This window comes from Leptonychotes weddellii, chromosome X, assembly GCF_054177405.1.
Source record: "Leptonychotes weddellii isolate Sample4059 chromosome X, ASM5417740v2, whole genome shotgun sequence".
Classification (NCBI taxonomy): domain Eukaryota; kingdom Metazoa; phylum Chordata; class Mammalia; order Carnivora; family Phocidae; genus Leptonychotes; species Leptonychotes weddellii.
Genome location: NC_138385.1, coordinates 64,636,227 through 64,657,525, shown reverse-complemented (window position 1 = coordinate 64,657,525; position 21,299 = coordinate 64,636,227). Strand labels below are relative to the sequence as shown.

At 36.9% G+C, this 21,299-nt stretch overlaps 1 protein-coding gene across 2 annotated transcripts; it reads left to right on the top strand.

Moving 5' to 3' along the window:
* The first annotated feature begins 241 nt into the window (after positions 1-241).
* NBDY (negative regulator of P-body association) lies at positions 242-19,091 on the top strand. 2 transcript variants are annotated; one of them, XM_081808799.1, is made up of 4 exons: positions 242-590; positions 2,333-2,451; positions 10,131-10,308; positions 17,305-19,091. In XM_081808799.1, exon 1 carries the CDS (start codon positions 355-357, stop codon positions 559-561), a length of 207 nt encoding a protein of 68 aa, XP_081664925.1. In that variant the 5' UTR covers positions 242-354; the 3' UTR covers positions 562-590; positions 2,333-2,451; positions 10,131-10,308; positions 17,305-19,091. The 2 variants fall into 2 exon arrangements, with proteins under 2 accessions (XP_081664925.1, XP_030884362.1); XM_031028502.2 differs by lacking the exons at positions 10,131-10,308; positions 17,305-19,091 and adding an exon at positions 2,883-3,293.
* Positions 19,092-21,299: the final 2,208 nt, after the last annotated feature.

The following is a 21,299-nucleotide window of genomic DNA, read 5'->3' as shown; positions in this document are numbered from 1 at the left end:
TGCAGAGTTTACCATTTAGGAGTAAACCTAAATTTCTTCTGATCTTAAAATTGCATAGATTGTGTAAGACAGAACATAGATTTAGTTACATTTGGGGGGACGGGCAGAGAAAAAACATTAAATATTAAATACACGCTTCGTCTTCTTAAGACCCTCCTCTGTAGAAACATTAAAATAGGGTGGAGTAGGAGGGGAGGGTGGAGACGGAGAGGGGATATGCGTTTCAGGATACAGGAAATACGGTAAGCGCGAAACCCGGAGGAAGCTCTGTGCCTGGAAGGGACCCGCCGCCATCTCAGGTCTCGGCCTCGCCGGGTCCACTAGAGAGAGCTGACGCCCAGTCCTATAATCCTTATGGGGGACCAACCTTGTGCCTCCGGGAGATCCACGCTCCCACCTGGAAATACCCGGGAAACCAGGCCTCCAAAAAAGCGCTGCCTCCTAGCTCCACGGTGGGATTATCCAGAAGGAACCCCCAACGGAGGTAGTAACCCTCTTCCCTCCGCACCTTCTCCTGCATCACCGGGCCTGAAATCGCACCCTCCTCCTCCGGAGAAGTAGTAGAATATACTTATCCCACCCCAAACCAGGTCAGATTCTTTCTTTCTCATCTTGAACATCCAGGCTCTCTGCAACTTAATTATGCAATTTCCCAGGTCTCATTCCTCTTTTCTCTATTCTTTCCACGATTTCAAAATTGAAAAACAAAATAAACAAACAAAAAAGGGGGCATTAAATAGCTCTTTCACAAAATACGTGTGGGTGAAATTATGGATATTTATAGACATTAGTTAATTATTTTTAATATATTAGCTGTGATAATTGTGGTTATATTTTTTAAGAAATAGATTTAAATCTTTTGATATGCTTAAAAGTAATTCAGTGGGGCCGAAGTGGGGGTTACAAACAAAATGTTTATGAGTTGATCATAACTGGGTAATGTATACGTGGAGATTCATTATACTGTTCTCACTTTTGTGTATATTTGAAACTTTTCCATTTAAAAAGAGTCATTGATTCAAGATCAATAACATATGGAAGGCCTCATTCCTATGCTAATAGGCCTAATTCCTGTGCTGACAGAGGGTATTCTAAAGTTAGTCGTCAGGAATGTATTTCTCTGTGTGTGGCAGGAAAATTTCGTAAGTAAAAAAAAAAAAAGAAAGAAAGAGAAAAAAGTTACATTGTGGTAAATGTAAACCCAAGTGCTTGTTCAGGGTATGCAGGGATCACTCAAGATGGACAAAGTTCTTTTGCCTGGTTGTAATCATGACCCATCAAAAAGGAAAGGGGAACTTTGGGTGGGCCTTAAAGGGTGAGTGACATCTGTCTTGTGGAAAGGAGAGAATGCTTTTCAGGTCTGGTGTTTCCAGGACAAAAGCCCCAAAGCAGACTTCTTCTGTGAAAAGCTCGGGTGTAACTGAATCTTGGAGAAAGACTTGGAGGTGCGATAGAGTGTTTCAGGGCCTTGAATGTTATGCTAAGGAGTATGTAGTTTAATCCAAAGGTGGTGGTAACCACTGGTAGATTTTCTATCAAGTGATGTATTTTAGGAGTCCAGTTTTTCCTATCAGAGGAACAACCTTCTATTTAGATGACCTTCTAGAATGCAAAAAAGAAAACCAAATCTGACCCAAGCATCACAGATTCTTGTAATCCAAGGAAACAGGGCATCCTTTCTTCATTCATGCAATAAACCATTATGGAGCCCTTGCAAAGGACTAGGCATTGTGCTGGGAGCTGTAGGGAATGGATGACAAGGCATGGTGCCTGGTACATAGTAGGAATGAAACATATTTGAATAAATAAGTCAATAAATGCTAGGATAACAGTGGAAACTAAGTAGGCTCTGGACTTGGGACTTAGAGATAGTGCATAGAAAAAGAATGAGCTCTGGTTTTGCTTGAAAGCATCATCCAGTCATTCCTTTACACTCTGATTTGCCTCAACTTTACTTCAATGTCCAAAAGGGTAATGGTGGTAGGGGGTAGGGCATAGGGATAGCAGTGCTCAGATAGAAAACAAAGGAGATTGTGCAAGGCAAAAAGTTCAAGAGCTACATAATTTCCTCTAGTGATTCAAATCATTGAAAATTGTAATAATAGCACATATTTACTAAACATTTTTTATGTGCTAGACCCTGTTCTAAAGTGCTTCCAGAATCTATGCTCTTAATTTGCAATAGACCTCTTTTAATACTATCCATTTAACTGTTTTACAGGAATATATAATAGAAACGGGAGCATGGTAGATCATAAGGACTTAGGAGGCCAGGGAAGAGAGATGGACAATAACAGAGGAAATCATTTTACCTTATTTTATTATTTTTCAGTCTTTGAGGGATTGCAGAATGACTCCATTTCCTTGGTGCATTCATAAAATGGTTCATCTAGTGAAGACAATGAAGATTATTGACACCGCTGCCCTGCTTTTTCTGATGTCCTGCACCAGGTAATTGTGTTTTAAGGTAATTTATTTACCAAAACACTTATTAAGGGAGGAAGAGGAATAAGAGTTGTAAAAAGAAATAGCCAAACAAAAAACAAAGCTAGCACCAAATGGTAAAATTGAAATTTATTTTCTACATTATATGAAACCACATATACCATATAATAATAATTAATTTATAAGCTGCTTTGTTAGATTCACTCCTAATTACTTTATAGTTTTTGTTGTTACTGGGAAATGTGTAAATGTGTTTAAAACCCATTTTCTGATTTTTTGCTGGTAAATGGGAACATGATTGATATTTTTACATACTGATTTTATATGCTACAGTCTTTCTGAATTCTGTTTGTTCTGATAATTTATAGATTTTCTGGGATTATATATTAATTATATTGTGAATAATGGCAGTTTCTTGTCACTATTTCTTTTTTTAGCTTGTCTTACTGTGCCAGCTAGGATCTTCACTACAATGAGAAACAGTAACAGTGATAGAGGATTTTCTTCTCTTGCTTTTGAATTTACAAGGGAATTCTACAAATGTTTCACCATTTTTAGATTTGCTTCTTCAGGATAAGGAAATTCATTTCTAGTCTTAGTATGCTGAGACATTTTAATTATGAAGGAATATGGAGTTTTTCTCCATTAATTTGAGAGTGTGACCATGTGGTAAATTACAGTAATCAATTTCTAATGTATTTTCTGATTTTGGTTTCATCACCCTCACCATTGAGTATGTTGTTTTTAAAATTTTTGTTTTAATCTTTATTATTTTCTTTACTTGCTTTATGTTTGCTCTTTTTCTAATTTTTCTTCTGGACTTTTAGCCCAGTGACTATCAAGCTCCTTTTCTAAAATAAGAATTTATGACTATAAATCTTCTACTACATATGATGTTAAAAGAATTTCACAGATTTTTATATGTAGTATTTTATTGTCATTCAATTGTAATTTCTCTTATGATTTCTTTTCTGACTCATGAATTTGTTTAATTTACAAACACATGGGGGGCTCTTTTGTAAAAATCAGATTGTGAAATCATTAGTCCAATTACCGTTAAACTTCATCTTATTTTTTGCTTTAAAATGTTTTTTTTTATCTTTCTGATAAGAAAAAGCAAAATTATATATGAGCTTCTCATTCCAAAAGATTTTGGCCATGTAAAACATTTCTTTAACTACATAGAAATCTTTGTGCATGTTTTTGAATGATGGAATTATTCCTGATATTTATATTTGAGTTCTTAAACTATTTATATGGGTTTTTTTGTTGTTGTTTTTTTTTTACTCTCAAGTTTTTATTTAAATTCCTGTTAGTTAACATATAGTAAAACATTAGTTTCAGAAGAAGAATTTAGTGATTCATCACTTACATATAATACCCAGTGCTCATCACAAGTGCCCTCCTTAATACCCATCAACCATTTAGCCCATACCCCACCCACCTCCCTCCATCAACCCTCAGATTATTCTCTATAGGTAAGAGTCTCTTACGGTTTGCTTCCCTCTCTCTTTTTTTTTCTCCCTTCCTCTGTGTTCATCTGTTTTCTTTCTTAAATTCCACATATGAGTGAAATCAAATGGTATTTGTCTTTCTCTGACTTATTTCGCTTAGCATAATGTGCTGTAGCACCATCTACATCATTGCAAATGGCAAGATTTCATTCTTTTTGATAGCTGAGTAATATTCCATTATGTGTGTGTGTGTGTGTGTGTGTGTGTGTGTGTGTGTATATATATATATATATATATATATATATATACACACCACATCTTCTTTATCCATTCATCAGTAGATGGGCTTTGGGCTCTTTCTATAGTTTGGCTCTTGTTGATAATGCTGCTATAAACATCGAGGATCATGTGCCTCTTTGAATCTGTATTTTTGTATCCTTTGGTTAAATACCTAGTAGTGCAATTGCTGGATCATAGGGGAGTTCTATTTTTGACTTTTTGAGGAACCTCCATACTGTTTTCCAGGGTGAATGCACCACTTTGCATTCCCACCTACAGCGTAGGAGGGTTCCCCTTGCTCCACATCCTCTCCAACACCTGTTGTTTCCTGTGTTGTTAATTTTAGCCATTCTGACAGTTGTGAGGTGGCATATCATCGTGGTTGTGGTTTGTATTTCCCTGATGATGAGTAATACTGAGCATCTTTTCATGTGTCTATTAGCCACCTGTATGTCTTCTTTGGAGAAATATCTGTTCATGTCTTTTGCCCATTTTTTAACTGGATTATTTATTTTTTAGGTGTTGAGTTTGATAAGTTCTTTCTAGATTTTGGATAATAGTGCTTTATCTGATATGTCCTTTGCAAAAATCTTCTCCCATACTGTACATTGCCTTTTAGTTTTATTGAGTGTTCCCATTACTGTGCAGAAGTTTTTATCTTGATGAAGTCCCAGTAGTTCATTTTTGCTTGTTTCCCTTGCCTTTGGAGACGTATCCAGCAAGAAGTTGCTGTAGCCAAGGTCATGGAGGTTGCTGCCTCTGTTCTTCTCTAGGATTTTGATGGATTCCTGTCTCACATTGAGGTCTTTCATCCATTTTGAGTTTATCTTTGTGTATGGTGTAAGAGAATGGTCCAGTTTCATTCTTCTGCATATGGCTGTCCAATTTCCCCAGCACCATTTATTGAAGAGACTGTCTTTTTTCCATTGGATATTCTTTCCTGGTTTTTCGAAGATTAGTGGACCATAGAGTTGAGGGTCCATTTCTGGAGTCTCTATTCCGTTCCATTGATCTATGTGTCTGTTTTTGTGCCAATACCATACTGTCTTGGTGATCACAGCTTCAAAATATAGCTTGAAGTCCAGAATCGTGATGTCTCCATCTTTGCTTTTCTTTTTCCGGGATGTTTTGGCCATTCCAGGTCTTTTGTGGTTCCATAATCGTTCTGGCTCTGTGAAAAATGCTTGTGGTATTTTGATAGGGATTGCATTAAAAGTGTAGGTTGTTTTGGGTAGTATAGACATTTTAACCATGTTTGTTCTTTCACTCTATGAACATGGAATGTTTTTCCATTTCTTTGTGTCCTCTTCAATTTCTTTCATAAGTGTTCTATAGTTTTCAGAGTACAGAACATTTGTCTCTTTGGTTAGGTTTAGTCCTAGGGATCTTATGGTTTTTGGTGCAGTTGCAAATGGGATTGATGCCTTGATGTTGGTACATTTTTGATTACTGATTTCCTTGCTGATTATGGGTCTGTTCAAATTTTCTAACTCTTCCTGTTTCAATTTTGGTAGTTTGTATGTTTCTAGGAATTTTTCCATTTCTTCCACATTGCCCATTTATTGGCATATAACTTTTCATAATATTCTCTTATAATTATATTGCTGTGGTTTTGCTTGTGATCTCTCCTCTTTCATTTGTGATTTTATTTCTTTGTTCCTTTCTCTTTTTTTGATAAGTCTGGCTAGGGGTTTATCAATTTTCTTAATTCTTTGATCTGTTCTATGTTTTTTTTTTTGTTTCTATATTGTTTATTTCTGCTCTAATCTTTATTATTTCTCTTCTGTTGGCTTTCGGCTTTATTTCTTGCTCCTTTTGTAGCTCCTTTAGATGTAAGGTTAGGTTGTATATTTGAGAATTTTCTTGTTTGGTGAGGTAGGCATGTATTACAATATACTTCCCTCTTAGGACTGCCTCTGCTATGTGTTTTCATTTTCATTTGCTTCTTTGTACTTTTTTATTTTCTCTTTAATTTCCTGGTTAACCCATTCATTCTTACTAGGATGTTCTTTCACCTCCATGAATTTGTGGTCTTTCCAAATTTTTTCTGGTTTGACGCTAAATTTCATAGCATTGTGGTCTATTATGCACGGTATGATCTCAGTCTTTTTTGTACTTGTTGAGGCCTAATTTGTGACCCAGTATGTGATCTATTCTGGAGAATGTTCTATCTGCACTTGAGAAGAATGTGTATTCTGCTACTTTAGGATGAAATGTTATGAATATATCTATTAAGTCCATCTGGTCCAGTGTGTCATTCAAAGCCATTGTTTCATTTTTGATTTTCTGCCTGATGATCTGTCCATTGTTCTAAATGGGAGCACTAAAGTCCTCTAGTATTATTGTATTATTGTCAGTGAGTTTGTTTATGTTTGTTTGATTTACATATTTGGGTCCCAAATTGGGGATAAATATTTACAATTGTTAGAAATTCTTGTTGGATAGATCCCTTAATTATGATATGGTGCCCTTCTTCATCTCTTCTCACAGTCTTTGGTTTAAAATCTAGTTTTCTGGTATAAGTATTGCCACTCTGGATTTCTTTTGACATCCATTAGCATGATGAAAGGCTCTCCATCCCCTCACTTTGAATCTGCAGGTGTCTTTAGTTGTAAAATGAGTCTCCTTTAAGCAGCATATAGATAGGTCTTGTTTTTTTTTTTTTTTATCCATTCTGATACCTTTTGTCTTTTGATTGGAGAATATAGTCCATTTACATTCAGATTGATTATTGATATATATGAATTTAGTGCCATTGTATTAACTGTAAAGTTGGTGTTTCTGGATATTTTCTCTGTTACTTTCTAGTCTTTGTTGCTTTTCGTCTTTTTTTCTCCACTCACACAGTCCCCCTTAAAATTTCTTTCACAGCTGGCTTAGTGGCCATGAACTCCTTTAGTTTTTGTTTGTCTGGGAAACTCTATCTCTTCTTCTATTCTGAATGACAGCCTTAATGGATAAAGAATTCTTGGCTGCATATTTTTCCCATTCAGCACATTGAGTATATCATGCCACTCTCTTCTGGCCTGTTAAGTTTCTGTGGATCCATCTGATGCAAAGCTGATTTGTTTTCTCTTCTAGGTTAAGGAATTTTTTTCCCTTGCTGCTTACAAGATTCTTTCCTTATCTGTGTATTTTGTAAATTTCACCGTGCTGTATCTTGGTGTTGGCTTGCTTTTGTTGATTTTGATGGTAGTTCTTTGTGCCTCCTGGCTTTTGATGTCTGTGTCCTTCTCCAGATTAGGAAGTTTTCAGCTATAATTCTCTCAAATAAACTTTCTGCCCCTTTTCCCTTCTCTTCTTCTGGGACTGCTATGATACAAATGTTATTACACTTTATGGAGTCACTGAGTCCCTAAGTCTACATTCATGATCCAGTATTTTTCTTTCCTTCTTCTTTTCAACTTCATTATTTTCCATAATTTTATCTTCTATATGACTGATTTCGTTTCTCAGCTTCTTCCATCCTTGTGGTCATTACATCCAGTTGGTTGTGCATCTTGGCTATAGCTTTTTTTATTTTTGCCTGACTAGTTTGTAGATCTTTTATCTCTGCTGTAAAGTATTCCCTAGTGTAGTCTATGCTTTTTCTCAAGTCCAGCTAGCATCCTTAAGATTGTTGTTCAGGCATATTACTTATAACTGTTTTGATTAGATCAGTGGCCATTACCTCTTGGTCTTTCTTGTGGGATAGATTCCTCTGTCTTGACATTTTGCTTAGATTTCTATCTTCTGTGTGTTCAGAAAGAACTGTTACATTTCCTGCTCCTGAGAGTAATGGCTAAATTAAGAAAGATTATATACTGTCCAGAGCTTGGCACTTCAGGAAGGTTTTTTTGGTGTATTTTGTGTGTACTCTGCTGCTGTGTTTTGGCTGCTCCTTCACTTAGGTCAGTCCTCTGCAGAGTGTCTCCTTGCCTACAGTGGGGAGTGTTTGGACGTTGGACATTGAGTGGTGGGTTTTAACTAGGTGTGTTTTGATGTGCTTGTTAAAAATGGCTAGATCCTATTTCCCGCAAAGCTGAAGTTTTCCAGTACTCTATGATCAGTAGACTTTGTGCAGGGGGTTTGTGCTGGTCTTCTGGGGGAGGGGCCTGCTGTGCTGGTTCTCAGGTGGACTTGGCCTAGTGGAGATGCATCTGCAAGGTACAGTGGGGTGGGGATTGTTATAAGCAACTGCAGCTTCCTCTGGGGGTGCTGTGTTGTTTGTTCACTGAAGTCTGTCTGTGCTGATGGATGGGAGGGAAATGGCCTCACCCCACTCTCATGTCCCCAAAGAGGGGAGTTCATGCCTGCTCCTGTTCAGGAAGCCAACACAGAAGAGCGAACTATCTCCCCCTGTATGTCCCAAGATTCCATCAGAACCCTGTCTGTGTCTGTGCATTCCACCTGTCTGGTGGCACAGTATTCCTGTGTTTTATTTCAGGGGTGCAGCTGGGTTTCAAAACTCCAACAAATTTTAGGAACCTGGCAAGGTGCAAACCCACATTGATTCTCTGGGGAAGGTCTCGCCACACTGTGGCTCAGGTCAGTTTGTCCCAGAAAAGCAGCTGCATGACTGTGCAGGGGTTTGGCATTTATGGTAGACCTCAGCCAAAAGCCGGCATCCAGGTTAGCAGCCTTCAGCAGGTTCCTCTGCTAGTTTGCTAATTAACAGTGCTGCTCAGTGGTGCCCATTGTCTGTTTCATCCCCTCTCAGGTTATGCCACCTCTCCCAAAGAGGGGAACTGTCTCTCCCCGTGCAAACGAGGGTATCCTCAGACCATGCTGTCCACTTCTGGGCCTCTACCCTCTTCCCTAGACGAACACTACTGTGCCCGCCTGGCACAACCCCAGCGATGGCGCAGACTTCTGAAACTTCAGACTTTGAGCTCCACTGCTTGTAAAAACAAAAAATAATCAGCCCCTCTCCTTTTCACAGTCAGTGGTTTTGGGGAAGTGTGTTTCTTGTGTAATCCCCTGCATGTTGGTTTCTCTCTCTCTCTTTCTCTCTTGATCCTCGCTCTGTGATAAGGCCTCCCTCCCTTCCGAAGCACCTGCAATTCTCTTCTCCCCCAAATCAACTGTCTGCAGCTCCTACCTTCCATGGTGTGGCTGCTTTTCTCCCTCTACATGTGCAGTTTGTTCTCAGTCCTCAGAGCAACTTCTTGGGTGTTCAGAATGATTTTATATTTATCTGTGTTCAAGGGACAAGGCAAGCATAGGGTCCCCCAACTACTCCACCATCTTAACTCATCCTCCTCTAAACTTTTTATTTTGATCTAATTTTACAATTCAAAAAAATTGTTATAAAAAAAAAGAATATTACAAAGAACTTCCATATACTCTTTACCCAGATCCACCAGTTAACATTTATCTATGTTTGCTTTTTTTATTCTCTATTTCTTTTTCTCCCTGTCATACCCTTCTCCCTCTCCCTGCTCTTTTTTCCTTTACTCCTCCCCCACCCATCTCCTCTCCTCTACCTTCCCCTCTTCCTCTGCCCTTCCCCCTCTTCCTCTCTCTCTCTGAGCTATTTAAGAGTTCCTAGCAGATATCATGCTCGTTTACTGGGAAATACTTCAGTGCATATTTCTTCAGAAGGATGACTTTCTCTTAAATAATCTCACTACATGTGTCAAAATAGAAATTCGACATTGTTCCAGTTTTTGTTTCATAAACCTTTATTTTCAAGATTATCCAATTATAATCAATGAAAAAGGGATGTGTTTGGAAGAACATATATTTCAAATGGACAATGCAAGCTATATAAATAGTTCTTTTTTGTCTAGCTTTATTGAAATATATTTGGCATCTAACATTGTTGCAAGTTTAAGGTATACAGTAAGGTGATTTGCTCTATCTATATATTACAAAATAATCACCACAATAAGTTTTCACAGTCATCTCACACAGTTATCATTTTTTTTCCTCTGTGGTGAGAACTTTTTTTTTTTTTAATTATTTTTTTAGAGAGAGAGAGCACGCGAGCGGGAGGGGCAGAGAGAAAGGGAGAGAATTTTAAGCAGGCTCCATGCTCAACACAGAGCCCAGTGCAGGGCTCAATCTCCTGACCCTGAGATCATGACCTCAGCCGAACTCAAGAGTTGGGACGCTTAACCGACTGAGCCAACCAGGTGACCACTGTGTGGTGAGAACTGTTAATATCTACTCTCAGCAACTTTTAAGTATACAATATAGTATTGTTAATTATAGTCATTAAACTATAATGTTAACTATACTATATAATTGTAATAAATATGTATACTATAACTGTATTATTAACTATAGTATAATGTATATCATGCTATATATGTATTAGATATCTAGAACTTACTCATGTTACAACTGAAAGTTTATACCCTTTGACCACTTTCACCAATTTCTCCCACCCTCCAATCTCTGGAAACTACCAATGTACTCTCTGTATTTATGAGTTTGTTTTCTTTTTAGTAAGATTCCATGTATAAGTAAGATCATGTAGTGTTTTTCTCTATCTAACATAATTCACTTAGTATAATGCCCTCAAGTTTTATCCATTGGGTTGGAAATGGCAGGATTTCTTATGGCTGAGTAATATATCATTTTTATATTTACATTGTATTTTCTTTATCTTTTCATCTGTCAGTGGAGACCTAGGTTGTTTCCATGTCTTGCTTATTGTAAATAATGATGCAGTGAACTGGGGGTGCATGTGTCTCTTCAAGATTAGTGATTTTATTTCCTTCATATATATACCTAAAGGGGACTTGCTGAATCATATGATAATACTTAATTTTGTTTCTTTTCAGATTTTTATTTAAATTCTAGTTAGTCAACATATAGTACAGTGTTGGTTTCAGGAATACAACTCAGTGACTCATTACTTACATACAACACCCAGTGCTCATCATAACAAGTGCCCATACCCCACCACCTCCTCCATCAGCCTTCAGTTTGTTCTCTATCTTTAAGAGTCTCTTATAGTTTGTTTCCCTCTTTCTTTTTATTTTTTATTGCCCCTCCCATATGTTCAACTGTTTTGTTTCTTAAATTCCACATCTGAGCAAAATCATATGTTACTGGTTTTTCTCTGACTTATTTCGTTTAGCATAATATACTCTACCTCCATTCACGTCATTGGAAATGGCAAGATTTCATTCTTTTTGATGGGTAAATAATATTCCATTGTGTGTGTATATGTGTATATATATGTACACATAAACACACACACACACCACGTCTTCATTATCCGTTCATCAGTCAGTGGACATTTGGACTCATTCCATAGTTTGGCTATTGTTGATAATGCTGCTATCAACATCAGGGAGCATGTGTCCCTTTGAATCTGTATTTTTCTATCCTTTGGTTAAATACCTAGTAGTGCAATAGCTGGATCATAGGGGAGTTCTATTTTCAAACTTTTGAGGAACCTGCATACTGTTCTCCTGAGTGTCTGCACAACTTTATATTCCCACCAATAGTACAAGAGTGTTCCCCTTTCTTCACAGCCTTACCAACACCTGTTGTTTTTTGTGTTGTTAATTTTAGCCATTCTGACAGGTGAGAGGTGATATCTCATAGTGATTTTGATTTGTGTTTCCCTGATGATGAGTGATGCTGAGCATTTTTAATGTGTCTTTTGGCCATCTGGATGTCTTCATTGGAAAAGTGTCTATATATGTCTTTTGCCCATTTCTTAACTGGATTAATTGTTTTGTGGGTATTGAGTTTGATAAGTTTTTTATAGATTTTGAATACTAACCCTTTATTGTCTGTCATTTGCAAATATATTCTCCCATTCTGTAGGCTGCCGTTTAGTTTTCTTGATTTTTTCCTTCGCTATGCAGAAGATTTTTATCTTGAAGTCCCATTAGTTCATTTTTACTTTTATTTCCCTTGCTTCTGGTGACGTGTCTAGTAAGAATTTGCTATGCCCGGGGTCAGAAGGTGCTGCCTGTGTTCTCTAAGATTTTGATAGGTTCCTTTCTCACATTTAGGTCTTTCATCCATTTTGATTTATTTTTATGTGTTGTATAAGACAGTGGTCCAGTTTCATTCCTCTGCATGTGGCTGTCCAATTTTCGTAACACCATTTTTTGAAGAGATAGTCTTTTTTCTTTTTTCTTTTTTTTTAAAGATTTTATTTATTTATTTGAGAGAGAGAGAATGAGAGAGAACACATGAGAGGGGATAGGGTCAGAGGGCAAAGCAGACTGCCTGCCGAGCAGGGAGCCCGATGCGGGACTCGATCAAGGGACTCCAGGATCATGACCTGAGCCGAAGGCAGTCGCTTAACCAACTGAGCCACCCAGGCGCCCGAGATAGTCTTTTTTCAATTGGATATTCTTTCCTTCTTTGTCGAAGATTAGTTGACCATAGAGTTGAGGGTCCATTTCTGGGTTTTCTATTCTGTTCAGTTGATCTATGTGTCTGTTTTTGTGCCAGTACCACACTGTCTTGATGGCTACAGCTGTGTAATACAGCTTGAAGTCTAAAATTCTGATGCCTCTCACTTTGGCTTTCTTTTTCAACATTCCTTTGACTATCCTGGGTCTTTTGTGGTTCCATACAAATTTTATGATTGTTTGTTTCAGCTCTGTGAAAAATGTTGAGGGTATTTTGATAGGGATTGCATTGAATGTGTACATTGCTGTGGGTACTATAGACTTTATTTATTTATTTATCAGAGAGAGAGAGACAGAGGAAGAGAGAGAGAAAGAGCACAAGCAGGGGGAGGGGCAGAGGGAGAAGGGAGAAGCAGATGCCTCGCTGAGCAGGGAGCCCGAAGCAGGGCTTGATCCCAGGACCCTGGGATCATGATCGCAGCCAAAGGCAGACTCTTAACCAACTGAGCCACCCAGGAGCCCTAGTATAGACACTTTAACAATGTTCTTCCAGTCCCTGAATGTGGAATGCTTTTCCATTTCTTTGTGTACTCTCCAATTTTTTTCATAAGTGTTCTGTAGTTCTCAGAGTATAAATCCTTGAACTCTTTGGTTAAGTTTCATCCTACGTATCACATGGTTTTTGGTGCAATTGTAATGTGATTGATTCCTTGATTTCTTTTTCTCTTTCTTCATTATTGCTGTATAGAAATGCAACAGATTTCTGTATGTTGATTTCCTATGCTATGATTTTGCTGAATTCATATATTAGTTCTAGCAATTTTTTGGTGGAGTCTTTCACATAGAGTATCATGTTGTCTGCAAATACTGAAAGTTTGACTTCTTCCTTACCGATTTGGATGCCCTTTTATTTCTTTTTCTTGTCTGACTGCTGAAGCTATGTCTTCCAGTACTATGTTAAATATGGTGAGTGGAAATCTGTATCTTGTTCCTGACCATAGAGGAAACGCTCTCAGTTTTTCCCCTTTGAGGATGATGTTAACTGTGGGTCTTTCGTATATGGCCTTTATGATGTTGAGGTATGTTTCTTCTATCCCTACTTTGTTGAGTGTTTTTATTAAGAATTGCAGCTGTATTTTGTCATGCTTTTTCTGCCTCTATTGACAGGATTATCTGGTTCTTATCCTTTCGTTTATTAATGTGTTGTATCACATTGATTGATTTTTGAATATTGAACCACCCCTGCAACCCAAGAATAAATTCCAGTTGATCGTGGTAAATAGTCCTTTTAATGTACTGTTGGATTTGATTTGCTAGTACCTTCTTGAGAATTTTTGCATCCATATTCACCAGGGATATTGGCCTGTAATTCTCCTTTTTACTGGAGTCTTTTTCTGGTTTTGGAATCAAGGTAATGCTAGCCTTGTAGAAGGAATGTGGAAGTTTTCCTTTCATTTCTATTTTTTGGAACAATTTGAGAATTATAGGTATTATCTCTTCCTTAAATGTCTGGTGGAATTCCTCTGGGAAGCCATCTCTCCCTGGTCTTGTTTGTTGGGAGATTTTTAATTACTTTCAAAATTTTCAATATTCTTTCAATTTCTTTCCTGGTTATGGGTCTTTTCAAATTTTCTATTTCTTCTGTTTCAGTTTCAGTAGTTTTTATGTTTCTAGCAATTTGTCCATTTCTTCCAGATTGCCCATTTTGTTGGCATACAATTTTTCATAATATAATCTATGATTATTTGTATTTTTGTGGTGTTGGATACTATCCTCTTTCTTTCATGATTTTTTTTCTATTTGGGTCCTTTATCTTTCCTTTTTGATAAGTCTGGCTAGGCACTTACCAATTTTATTTTATTTTTTTTTTCAAAGAACCATCTCTTACTTTCTTTCATCTGTTCTACTTGGGTTCTTTCTTGTTTGTTTGTTTCTATATGATTTATTTCTGCTCTAATCATTGTTATTTCTCTTATTCTCCTGGCTTTAGGCTTTATTTGCTGTTCTTTTTCTGGCTCCTTTAGATGTAAGTTTAGGTAGTGTATTTGAGATGTTTCTTGCTTCTTGAGATAGGCCTGTATTGCAGTATACTTCCCTCTTAGGACTGCCTTTGGTATGTCCCAAGGTTTTGGACTGTCGTGTTTTCATTCTCATTTGCTTCCATGTACTTCTTTAATGTCTTCTTTAATTTCCTGGTTGACTCATTCATTCTTTAGTAAGATGTTCTTTAACCTCTATGTATCGAAGGCCTTTTTATAGTTTTTCTTGTGGTTGACTTCAGCTTTTATAAAGTTGTTGCCTGGGGACGCCTGGGTGGCTCAGTTGTTAACTGTCTGCCTTAGGCTCAGGTCATGATCCCAGAGTCCTGGGATCGAGTCCCTCATCAGGCTCCCTGCTCAACGGGACACCTGCTTCTCCCTCTCCCACTCCCCCTGCTTGTGTTCCCTCTCTCTCTGTGTCTTTCTCTGTCAAATAAAATCTTTAAAAAAAATAAAGTTGTTGCCTGACAATATGTATGATATGATATTGATCTTTTTGTACTTGTTGAGGCCTGATTTGTGACCTATAGATACGTGATCTATTCTGGAGAATGTTCCATGTGCACTTGAAAAGCTTCTGTTTTCTGCTGAATTAGGTTGAAAGGGTTTGAATATATCTGTTAAGTGCATCCACTTCAGTGTGTCATTTGAAGCTATTCTTTCCTTGTTGATTATCTGCTTACGTGATATGTCTGTTGCTGTTAGTGTGGTGTTAAAACCCCTTACTACTATTGTATTATTATCAATGAGTTTCTTTTTATTATTAATTGATGTATATATTTGGGTGCTCCCAAGTTGGGGGCATAAATATTTATAGATGTTAGATCTTCTTGTTGGATAGACCTCCTAATTTTTAGATGGTGTCCTTCTTCATCTCTTGTTAAAGTCTTTGGTTTAAAGTCTAGTTTGTCTGATGTAAATATGGTTACTCCAGTTTTGTTTTGATGTCCATTAGCATGATAGAGGGTTCTCCATCTCCTCACTTTAAATCTGCTGGTGTCATTAAGTTTAAAATGAGTCTCTTGTAAGTAGCATATAGATGGGTCTTTTTTTTTTTTTAATCCATTCTGTTACCCTGTATCTTTTTATTGGAGCCTTTAGTCCATTTACATTCAGAGTGATTATTGAAAGATGTGAATTTAGTGCTTTGTGTTGTCTGTACTGTTGGTATTTCTGGTGATGTTCTCTGGTCCTTTCTAGTCTTTGTTGCTTTTGGTTTTTTTTTCTACACTGAAACAGTGCACCTTAAAATTTCTTGCACTGCTGGCTTAGTGGTCACTAACTCTAGTTTTTCTCTGTCTGGGAAACTATCTCTCCTATTCTGATTGACAGCCTTGCTGGGTAAAGAATTCCTGGCTGCATATTTTTCACATTTAGCACGTTGAATGTTTCCTGCCACTGCCTTCTGGCCTTCCATGTTTCTCTGGACAGATCTGCTGTGAACCTGATCTGTTTTTTCTTGTAGGTTAAGGACTTTCTTTCCCTTGCTGCTTTCAGGATTCTTTCATTGTCTATGTATTTTGTGAATGTGAGTATTATATGCCTTGGTAATGTTCAGCATTTTTTTTTAAAGATTTTATTTATTTATTTGACAGAGAGAGACACAGCGAGAGAGGGAACACAAGCAGGGGAAGTGGGAGAGGGAGAAGCAGGCTTCCCGCCGAGCAGGGAGCCCGATGCAGGGCTCGATCCCAGGACCCTGGGTTCATGACCTGAGCCGAAGGCAGACGCTTAACGACTGAGCCACCCAGGCGCCCTGTTCAGCATTTTTTTAATTTAATGGGAGTTCTCTGTCCATTTTGGATTTTGATGTCTGCGTCCTTTCCCAGATTAGGTTTTCAGCTACAATTTGGTCGAATAATCGTTCTGCCCGTTTTTCTTCATCTTCTGGGCCTCCTATGATATGAATGTTACTACCTTTTAATAAGTCACTGAGTTCCCTAAGTCTACCTTCGTCGGCCTACCTTCATGGTCCATTACTTTCTTTTCCTCTTCTTTTCAGCTTCATTATTTTCCAAAATTTTATCTTCTGTATCACTGACTCCTTCCCCCACTTCATCCATCTTTGCTTTTATGGCATCCATTCTGGTTTCAATCTCCGTTAAGGCATTTTAATTTGGGGGGTGACTAGATTATAGTTCTTTTATCTCTGCTGTAAGGGATTCTTTATTGTCTTCTATCTTCTTATCAAGCCCAGTTAGTATCCTTATAATCTCTGTTTAAAATTCTAGTTCAGACCTCTTACTTATATCTCTATTGATTAAATCCCTGGCCGTGAGTTCTGCTTCCTCTTCTTTCTTTGGTGAATTTCTCTGTCTCATCATTTTGTTCAGAAAAGAAAAGAAGAAAGAAAAAACAAAAAACAAAAAGACTAGATCCTGGGTGTGTTGGTCTCATTGTTAAAAGAATCTAGACACCCCCGAAAATAATGAAATAAAATGAAAGTAAACAAAAAATAAGGAAACATATTTATATAATACACAAATAAAAATTAAAAAAAATAATGAGTTAGAGAAGGTATTGAAAAACATAAGAAAATAAATGAAGAAATAATAAAGAATAAAACTAAAAAGGAAGCAAGATCCTATTTCCCTTAGAGCTAAACCTTGCAGTACTCAGTGATCAGTAGATTTGGTGAGAGGGAGGTGTTTGTGTTTATCTTTTGGGGGAGGTGCCTGTTGTGCTGGTATTCAGGTGGACTTGCTTCGAGGGTGCTGGGGGTTGGGGCTTGGTGCAGGCGATTCCAACCTCCACTATGTGGTGTTGCTTTTCTTCATGAAGGCTTACAGCACTGATGGGCAGGATGAAAATGGTGGCGCCCTGATGTCTAGCCTTGGAGCTGAATGTTCAAGCCCCCCACTCTTCAGTGAGCCTTCAAAGAAGAGCAGTCAACCACTCTTCTGATGTCTCCAGTTTCCATCAGAACCCTGTGTTCACCCCATCTGTGTCCAAGTTTTTTCATGTCAGGTACATGACTGAGTTCCAAAACTGCAAATTTTAGGGACTCCTGTGTTGTGGACCTGTCTTGTTGCTCTGGTGGAGGGTCTTGCTGCACTTTTGCTGTTTGCTGGCCAATCCAGGAACATAATCTCACGACCACTCTGCAGTTCATAGTTTATAGCAAAACAGAGCAGAAAGCCTGTACAAAGACTGGCTAAGCAGGATTCCCCTCTCCTATGTCTGGGAACAGTGCAGCACGTTGGTGCCACCTGGTCTTCTTATGACCCAGGGGATCCTTAGACCACATTGTTTCTCCTGGGGTTCTGACCTACTTTCCCACCTGAGCACCTTTAAGCCAGGGTCATTCCCCCATGGTAGCGGACTTTAGAGGTTCAGATTTTGCACTCTGCTCCTTATAGTACTTTGCCGTGGCCTCTGTAAGCAGGGCTCCCTCCCTGCCATGGTATCCACAGCTGTATCTCCCCCAAGTCCACTCTCTGCAACTCTTAATCTTCCAAATGTAGTCACTTTTCTACTCATAGACTTGCAATTTTTGTTTCATCAGATTGATGTTGTTGGTGTTCATAATGATTTGATAAGTATCTAGCTGTATTTGAGGGAGGGCACAACCTTAGAGTCCCCCTACTGCTCCACCATCTTAACTCCTCCCTCCAAAATCCACTGGTTTTAATATCCATTGGTAAATCTTGACTGAAACAGTTATTAGTATGATGGTTGCAATATGGTAATTTTGAAATTCCATCATTTTTGCTACAGATATAAATTTGTATTCTACTTCTACTTCTGTCTACTTTTTTACATTATTTTGGACTTGTTCATTTTTCCTTTATTTCATGCATACCTTATTGCTATCATTATTTATTTTAATGCTCAAATTATCTCAGATTTAACCAGTGGCAATCCATTCAAGCTGGCTTCTCTGTCCATTTGATCTGCTCCCATCATTCTGATACTTTGACATCAACATTTTCTTAGTTCCTTACTTTCAGGCTTGTCTTTTATTCCCTGCCTTATTGACTCTTTCTATGTGGAGCTGTGATTCTTTTAAGTGGGGTGCAGTATTTAGAAACCAAGACATGGGTACATGGATATTTTTTAGTTTCAAATTTTGTTATTCTTCTCATTTAATTTTACTTAGTACAGATAACATGGTTTATATGATACTGTTTATTTAATATTTGAGATTTGCCTTATATTCTAGAAAACATGATCAATTTATAAGTGTTTCATATGTGCCTGAAAAGATTTTGTATATTCTACCTGTTGAATGTGGAGTTCTATAAGTTCCATTAAATTCATTGTATTGTTTATCTGTCTTCTATATCCCTATTAATTTTGTTTATTTCCTAGATCTATCAGTTGCTGAAAGAGGTAAATTTAAAATCCCCCTCTTTGATGGTGGATTTGTCAAATTATTATAGTTCTATAATTTTTGCTTTGTATATTTGACACTTTGTTATTATGTCCATACAAGTCTAAAATACATGCATCTATTATCATTTGAGTGACCCATTTTACTTTTTGCATTTAAAGTCTTTTTTATTTAATATACTTTTCTTTGGATGGTAATTCTTTTTCAGTTCTTTTAATTACTCTTTTTTTCTTTTATTTTTCAGAATATGTTCTGCAAAAAAAAAAATACAGTGAATGCATTGATTTATTTGTGAATTTACCAGCAGAATTTATAATTAGCAGTGAGGATAAGCTTTATATATGAAAACATTATTTTTCTTCAGGTTTTTTTTATTTTATAAAATTTCAACTCTACAGAAAAGTCAAAAGACATCCTTCATTTAGATCCATCCATTTTTTATTTTGCTACATATAATTTCTTTCTTTATAAATGTATACATGTTTTTATGTTATGTATTAATATTATATGTTATTATATATATAATTATAATAATATGTATGTATTGCTGAACCATTTGGAAGTAACTTGCAGATATTACGACACTTCAGCCTTGAACACTTCACTTCATTATTTCTCAAGAACAAGGGCATTACTTCCATCACATTCAGAGAAATTTAACACTGATACAATTCTGTTATCTAACATACTGTCCCAAAGTTTCAAAATTGTCTTGACAGTATCTTTCAAAGTTTTTTATTTGTTTTGTTACAGGATCCAGTCAAGGATCATGCACTGTATTTAGTTGTAATGCCCCTTTAAACTTTTTAAATCTAGAATAGCATCACCTCATCCCTTCTTAAAATTTTTTCAAAATATTGGCAGTTCTCATGAGTCCAGGCAGTTGTCCTGCATATGTGCCACAATTTGAGCTTGTCTGTTTCTCCATGATTAATTTAAGCATTTTTAGCAAAAAGACTACATAGGTGATGCTGTGTCCTTGCATCACATCAGGAAGCACAGACTGGTTTATCCCATTCATTATTGATGATGCTAAGTTTGTTTGACCCTTTTTAAAGATTTTTTTAAGAGCAGTTTTACATTCACAGCAAATTTGAGAAGAACACATAGAGATTTCTTATATATCCCTTACGCCTACACATGCATAGCCTTCCCTGTTAATGAACATTCCCTACCAGAGTGGTACATTTGTCACAATTAATGAACCTATACTGACATACAATAATCACCCAAATTCCATAGTTACATTATTTCACTCTTGGTGTTAAACATTCTTTGGGCTTGGAAAAATGAATAATGACATGTAATCTCATTATAGTGTCATATAGAGTATTTTCACTGCCTCAAAAGGCTTCTGTGTTCTTCCTATTCACCCCTTCCTCCATGCCTCTGGCAACCACTGATCATTTTACTGTGTCCATAGTTTTACCTTTTCCAGAACATGAATAATTGGAATCGTATGGTATATGGCCTTTCAGATTGGCTTATGTCCATTAGTAATATGCATTTAAGGTTTCTCCATGTCTTTTCATGGTTTGATACCTCATTTCATTTCAGAATAACATTCCATTGTTTGAATGTAGCAGTTTATTTATCCATTCACCTACTGAAGGACACTTGGTTGCATCTAAGATTTGGCAATTATGAATAAAGCTCTATACACATCTACATGCAAATTTTTGTGTAGACATGTTTTCAACTCCTTTGGATAAATATCAGGAAATACCATTGCTTGTATTTTTATTTTTTATATTTATACTTAATATATTTATATGCATATATGTGTACATACATTTTTTTAAACCATTGGACAATAAGTTGCCTCATGAATCCTGTGTAATTCAGTATGTGTTTCCTAAAACCATATTCTTTTTTCACCAATTATACCATTAAGTGCGATTTATTAAAAAAAATAAAAGAATTTGGTCCCGGATCCGATCCCTAATCATGTTGTCTTGAGCTATTATGTTTGTTTAGTTTGCTTCAATTGCAGTAGTTTCTTAGACTTTGTGTAGAAAAAATAGTTTTGAAGATGATAACAGTCATTTTATAGAATGTCCTTGAATTTCAGTTTTTGTGATGTTTCTTCATGATTACATTCAGATTATGCGTTTTGACAAGGAATATCACTGAAATGATGTTTGGTTCTCAGTGTATTGTGTCAGGAGGCACATGGTGTCATTTTGTTCTATAACTTTAACTTTTAATTTTTTGTTACTGAATTTTGTTCAGGAGATTGAAGAATGTAAGGTTTTGCCCTTTGCTGATGTCATAGATAGCTGGGCAGGTACTTTTCTCTTTTCCCTTAGGAAGCAGTAACTTTTTCTTTCTTTCTTTTTTTTTTTTAATTTTATTATGTTATGTTAGTCACCATACAATACATTATTAGTTTTTGATGTAGTGATCCACGATCCATTGTTTTCGTATAACACCCAGTGCTCCA

What these genes read in the sequence shown, in the direction of transcription:
- NBDY (XM_081808799.1), top strand. Translation starts at nt 355, where the DNA reads ATGGGGGACCAACCTTGTGCCTCCGGGAGATCCACGCTCCCACCTGGA.